Source organism: Nannospalax galili, unplaced genomic scaffold (genome assembly GCF_000622305.1).
Source record: "Nannospalax galili isolate Female #2095 unplaced genomic scaffold, S.galili_v1.0 scaffold441, whole genome shotgun sequence".
In the NCBI taxonomy this organism is placed as follows: Eukaryota; Metazoa; Chordata; class Mammalia; order Rodentia; family Spalacidae; genus Nannospalax; species Nannospalax galili.
The window spans coordinates 3786329-3792990 of NW_008348089.1; the positions used below are offsets into that span (position 1 = coordinate 3786329).

The 6662-nt window shown below is 37.1% G+C and overlaps 1 protein-coding gene across 2 annotated transcripts in view; it reads right to left on the bottom strand.

The window, feature by feature from the left end:
- Grid2 (glutamate ionotropic receptor delta type subunit 2) overlaps positions 1–6662 on the bottom strand; it is a 1595433-nt gene that overhangs the window by 664211 nt on the left and 924560 nt on the right. For both annotated transcript variants that reach the window (XM_008844624.2, XM_008844623.2), the window contains exon 5: positions 1518–1571. In XM_008844624.2, the coding sequence (XP_008842846.1) occupies positions 1518–1571 (54 nt within the window). The remainder of the gene's footprint in view (positions 1–1517; positions 1572–6662) is intronic.

Here is a 6662-nt window from a genome sequence, read left to right on the forward strand (position 1 = left end):
GGAAAGTGGAACACTCATCCACTGCTGGTGGGGCTGCAAACTTGTTCAGCCCCTATGGAAAGCAGTGTGGCGAACTCTTAAAAAACTACAAATGAACCTACCATTTGACCCAGTTATATCACTCCTTGGCATATACCCAAAGAACTCATCCTATTGCCGAGGCACTTGTACATCCATGCTTGGTGCTGCTCTTTTCAAAATAGCTAAGAGATGGAAGCAACCTAAGTGTCCCTTAATTGACGAGTGGATAATGAAAATGTGGTTCATTTACACGATGGAGTTTTACTCAGCAGTAAACGAAGATGAAATCATGAAATTTGCAGGTAAATGGATGGAATTGGAAACTGTTATACTAAGTGAAGTAACACAGACTGAGAAAACGAATGACATGTGTTCTCCCTCATATGTGGATCCTAGCACCAAATCCTCATAGTGAGTATGTATTCAGATGTAACTACAGGAACCAGGATAATGAAAAGGAACCAGATATGTGAAGGAAAAGAAAGACTCTGAAAGAGAAGAACAGTAGGAAACAGAAGAACAGTAGGAAACTGGTGTTAGCAAGGGAGATATGGATAATAATGGGGTTATTTTAAGGGGAGGGGGAGGGAAGCCCGTAGACGCATTGTACTTAATGTACAATATTCATTTGTCCATCTAACAGATCACAAGTCCCAGAGCCATGATGGAATCTATTGTACTTGTTATTTTCTGACTGTAAAGCTGAAATTTTTATTCAAAATGCTATTTTGTCCCTGAAACCAATCTCATCATCCTATAATCCCATCAACAGTATCAATACATAAATAATACATTGTATTTATTTATATATAATGGGCAGGACTGAACACCATATCTTGCTGAGGACAAATCATATTGCTGGGTACAGTCACATTATGTGTCCTGGTCTTTGCTAATCTGGACTGGCAAGTACTAAGGGAACAATCTCTTCCCCGTGGATCTTGGATTGTTACATACCTTTAATCTTAATGTATCACCTTTGCAAATAAGAAAAGGAACACTCGAAAGGAATTTGACAAGTCTATGGATTTTTAAAACATTTGTATTTCTTTGTAAAATATTTTAAAACTCTGTTCTTCGTTGATTCATATTCATATTCTGAAATATTTAATCCTCGGGTGCGGAGACAGATATAAAAGTTTTAGAAATGACATTAAAATACAAATGGAATACAAGCTCTCCACTGGGAGGAATTCATGTTGCTTACAAAGAAGAACTGAACTTTTCATAAAGAAGATCTCTCTGAAGCAGAAAGCACATGCCAACAGGAAAAGCTAAAAGACACTCAGTGGGGAAAGACTTTCTCCATTTATTTAATTCAAACAAAAACTTTTTGTCATTTCTTACAATTTTGATTCTATTTTTATTTAAGCACATTCATGCAATAAGCTGAAAGTTCACTGCATGTTCTGTTTCCTTTTTGAAATCAGGGCCATAGAAAACACTGCAGCTCTACATATGAAAAAGTGACGGTTGACAATAGGAGTTGACTTTACCTCATTTATAATAATCCAGTGACAGTCAAAAGCAACCAAGTTGGTCTCTACGACCTAGAAGAGAAAACAGAGGAGCCATTAATGTTAATCTTGAAGACCGAAGCACACTACTGGAGAAACTCTAAAGGAACAGAAGTCATTCTGTGTTATAAAAGCCCCAGATCAATTAAAGATGGAAAATTATAAGCAAAGTGCTGCGGGCACATCTGTATCTGAGAGCAGTATGCTTAACTACAGACATGTGAAATAAAGTTGAAGATAGCACTGTCAAAAGCTAGAAAAAAATTCAAAAGAAAAAGTTAATAATGCTTCATAATTTAACAGAATTTCTCTCAAATTTTATCTGTTCTAAATAAATTTTAGAATTTTTACTATATATCTAATAAATATTTCTCTACAATCTCCTCTACTGCAGCTTAATATTTCTTAATCATTTTCTGCTGATTTGTGCTTACTACTGTTTTGAGTCAACTGTGCTCAGAAGAAATCATCCAAAAACCTGTAAAATAGCAAAAGCAATTCATATTATAGTCACAATATGTTAGAGGTAAGAAAATTTTGAAGCTTTTAGATTGTTAGAAATATGGAAAAATTAATGAATATTAATGGAAAAGCAATCAATATATGGATATCAATCTTGACTGATATACTTTAGATATTTGGCACAGCCCAAAATAAGCTTAGCAAGTTCTAAGAGTCCATATGTGGGTGGTGTGTATGTGTGTGTCTGTGTGTCTGTGTGTCTGTGTGTGGGGGCCTTTGTGTGCATGTCTCTCTGTGTATTTGTGTGAGTAGCAGGTGCAGTTTTTGTAAAAATTTTTTTGTAAAGTTTCCATCGTATCTGTTTATATTACACATATTCCAACACGTGGTCTTACGATTCATGTAAAGAGCATGTAACAGGTGAGGATGCTTTGTAAGAAATTATATTGTAGCTTTAGGAATAATGTTTAAAGATTTAGTTTCAAATGAATATATTTTTTATTAAGTACTAAGGAGGTGTTGCAAAGTGTGAATTGGATTTGATGATTATTCTTTGTTCTACTAACATGCTTCTTCAAAGATGCTTGGGTCATAGGAAATATAATTGGATATATACTTGTTGTATAATTATATGTTGTTCATTCAAATATATAATTATTTGTATAATTCTTGTTCCAAAATATTGATATTTCATACTACTTCAGTACGTCATCATATTCCCATAAGCTTGCTAAGAAATGTTGATAATGCCTTATCAGAAAGTGAGGATCATTTTCCTGTTTTTAAGGTTTAGCATTATTACTTTTAAAATTCATGCATGACCAGCTTATAGGTGAAATTTATTATAGAAAATATGACCAGTGTCAATTTTCAGTTTTAGCTAATGAAAAACATATTTTTACTTTATATTTACAACATTCCATTATTCAACATTGACAGTTAAAGAGACATATCAATAATTTGGTAATAATGAAAAGCATTACAATATGAAAACCAAGCTACAGGTGATAGAGACTGCACAATACTAATAGTAAAGAGAGAAAAAATTTAGCTAAAAATGTCCTTTTTAAGATCATCTGTGCCCACGGATTAAGCTATTTAAGCAATGAGAAGTCTATATTACATGTAGCTATTATTATTTTGTGGAACATGCCCTTGTATGCTACTAGACAGTAACCTGGATAATTTGCGTAGACAGTGAAAGTAATCTTTCACACTGTGAGATGAAATAAGTGGGAGAAAATACAAAACAGTATTGAACCTCAGCAAAGAAGAGAGGCAGATATCTCATTGATGTAGGATATTGGTGTGTCTTTGAGTGCCAGGCAGCCCTCTCCGCTCTGCTGTGCTTAGCTTAAGAGGCTAGGGTCACCTAAAATTATCTCAAGCCAAAAGCTTTCAGGTTCTTGTCTTGAGAACTGGAAGAATGAAATTCAGAGACCACAGAGGCTGAGTTTTATAAAGAGTTTTTTATTATAGAGACTAAGAGAAAGAAAGAAGGCAGAGCACCTGTGTAGCAGGGAGGGCTCCTGAAAGTGTGGATCCATTGAGTCTTATTGCTAGGGAGTTAATAAGGCATTAGTGAATGAAGTAGGGGAGAGGGAGATGAGCCAGTCAGGCCCGTTTCCACTCTGGGTTTGGAGATTCCTCACAGTCTTCATCAGAACTCAGTGTGGTTTCCAGGAAAGAGGTACCCTTTCATAGAAGAGCTATAATGGAAAACCAAATCCTCCCTTCCTGGCACCTCCAGCTTCTGACCATGGTGGGACTAGGGGGATTTTGGGCTTAGGCATTTCTGATATTTCTGGCAAAGATGAGGCTGTCTGTAGGCTCAAGGACATTTCCAGCTTTTAGCTAAGAAAGTAACTGGTCTCTTTTCTGGGTAATTTTTCTTTTTCCCTGAGCTGCCTCATGAACTTCTATTTCCTGTCATCGGTATCACTGGACACAATGTGGTCTTCCTTCCCTTAGGGACAGTAAATAGTCTCCCTAATTGTCTTTCCTTTCACTCAGGAATATTACAGGGCAGTTCCAGCAATATAAATTTGAAACAGGCAAGAAATTATTAGCACTTTACTGTAAGTGAATAAGTAATCCATTTATCTGCACATTCTCAATTGAGAACTCTTAGCTATAGGTGGGTAACAGGTGGTGTGTGTGTGTGTGTGTGTGTGTGTGTGTGTGTGTGTGTGTCCCTCCATATGAGTCCACTGAAATGTGACAGCATGTCTCAATGTGCAGGGGAAACACAGGCTCTCTGAGAACCTCCCTTGGGCTTTCCAGTTCATAGGTCTCCTTCTGTGACTCTCTGAAACTGTTCTAAAATCGTTAGCAGCAAAGTTTGTCTGAAATTTAGGCTGCTAAATGAACTTTAAGAAAAAAATTGTCCTAATAACCAGTGAGAGGATGCAACATTTATAGGAAGTCATTGACCATAAGACCAGTCACAGTAGTTTAAATTCACTTAAATTTTCAAGCAAAATTGAGGATCCAAAATTCCATTGCTTCCTTCTGTGACATAACTTAGAACACATTTCCCATCCGCCAGTGCAGGAGATACCTCAGGGCCATGAGTCCACCAGGCGTAGGAGCAGAAGTGACGCCTTGTACCTCTTATCCTGACTCATCAAACCTCCTGCATGCTAATGCCTGCTTGCTGGGTCCCATGTGATTGTGCCAGTGTTCCAGTGCCTGCATGCCTATACCTGCGTGGTTGTGCCCACATCCCAGTGCTTGCACGCCAGTGCCCACTCTCTAGACTTGAAGCACATGAGGTTGTGAAGCCATGTTCAGGGCACTTTCCATGTCATGCTGGCTCTGGTGCAGAGAGCTTTCCCCCTACTCTCTGTTGCCATACTGAGCTGATACATGAACTATGACATTTGGGGTCTACTCCTTGAAGAAATTTAGTCTACCTGGCCTAATGTGAAAATATTATTATTAATTTCAGCTCTGTGCCTTTTTATAATTCTAAATTTTGATGAATACAGTCACTAGTGTAGCTGAGTTTCTGTGATTTGGTAAAAACTTGCACTGAAAAATGTGTGTTGACTACTTCAATGGACACTAAATATTCGAGACTCTTTTTACAAGCATCTTTTTCCCTGGATAAGGAAAGGTGTGTCTCTTAGAACTACACTTAAGAATGAAAGGTAAATGTGTCATACTCCTTTCATGACACAGTGACTATGTACACAGACATATGACTAGAATCTATGCAATACCATGATGATAACATTCAAAGAAGCTTGATTTTTAAAACTATAATGACGAATGTAAAAAGTTATCTGAAGAAATATCCACTAAAAGAGGAATATAATTCTCTTAGGTTTAGCTTAAGTTCTTCATGCATAAATAATAAGATCACATGAGTTCTTAGAATTTGGGGGGGGCAGTAACTGAATGTTACTGAAACAGCAATGATTAAAAGTAACTAATTGAAAAGGTAACTGATAGTAAGGGAAGGAACATTTGGCAAGGGGTGTAAGGAGATGACAGAGTTCAACACTTTAGATCTTGGGCATTTAAATGGCCAATACAAATATAGCAAGTTACAGGCAGCATCTTCAGACAGGTTGAAACTAACTATAGAATTAAAGAGAGGAGACCAAGGAGGAGGCTGTATAGTCTCACATCGCATCAGTCTGAGCTAATAGCCAGTGAGAAGTGTTCCTACAAAGACGCATTTACATAAAAGGAGATCAGTGTGGAGACGGCATGACGCACGACGAATGACTACTGTGAATCCAAACCAGCTTTCCTGATTATTTAATATGTTGAGCAATATTAATTCCTTTTGAAGTATTAACACTAAAGCCTCGGTAATGCTGTACTAAAGTAATGGCATTGCTGAATTAAAGTCCAAATTCTGGATTTTAGGAATTAGTATTTTAATTATTTTAAGGCATCCTAGAATTTCTATAGTCTTTGCATTTACTCCTACAATTACATTAGAATTCAATTAGGAAAGATTGTTGCTCTGATGATTTATCTTCATTGTCAACTTGACTGGATTTAGCATCACCATGGAAACACACTTCAAGGTGTATCTATGAGGCCATTTCCAGAAAGTCTAACTGAGCTGGAAAGACCCTCCTTAAATGCAATCAGCTCCATCCCATGGGCTGGGGCCCCAGACTGAACAAAGAGGAAAAAGTGGTATGAGCACCAGCATTCACCTTGCTCTGTTTTCTGACTGCTGACATGTGGCTAGCTGCTGTATTCCTGCTGTCCTATCTTCCTGTGAGCCCTCCCAAACCATTCCCAGAAGAAATACCCCCTCACATCCTTAAGGAGCTTTTATAGGGTATTGGACTCTGCAGCCAGAAAAGTAACTAGCATAGCTTCTTTTACTCATCATTTTTACTTAAGTAGCACAGCTCATATGTTATTGGTGAACATTTAGAATCAATGAAATGGATTAAGAAACTAGACCTAAAAATGTCTTTTCCTTTTCCTAATTAAGCCTCTTTCATATCAAGCTCATTGTTGCTACAGTTCTTAGGACTGTTTTGCAAATTGGGAAATTCTCGCTGTGCTTTTTAAAATATATCAAGAAATATATCTCTAGATAAGGTTTATTTGAGACCAACTGGTCATTACCCAAGATTTATCTGCAAGACACACAGTAATTAAAAATGCCAGAATGGTGGAACTAACCTT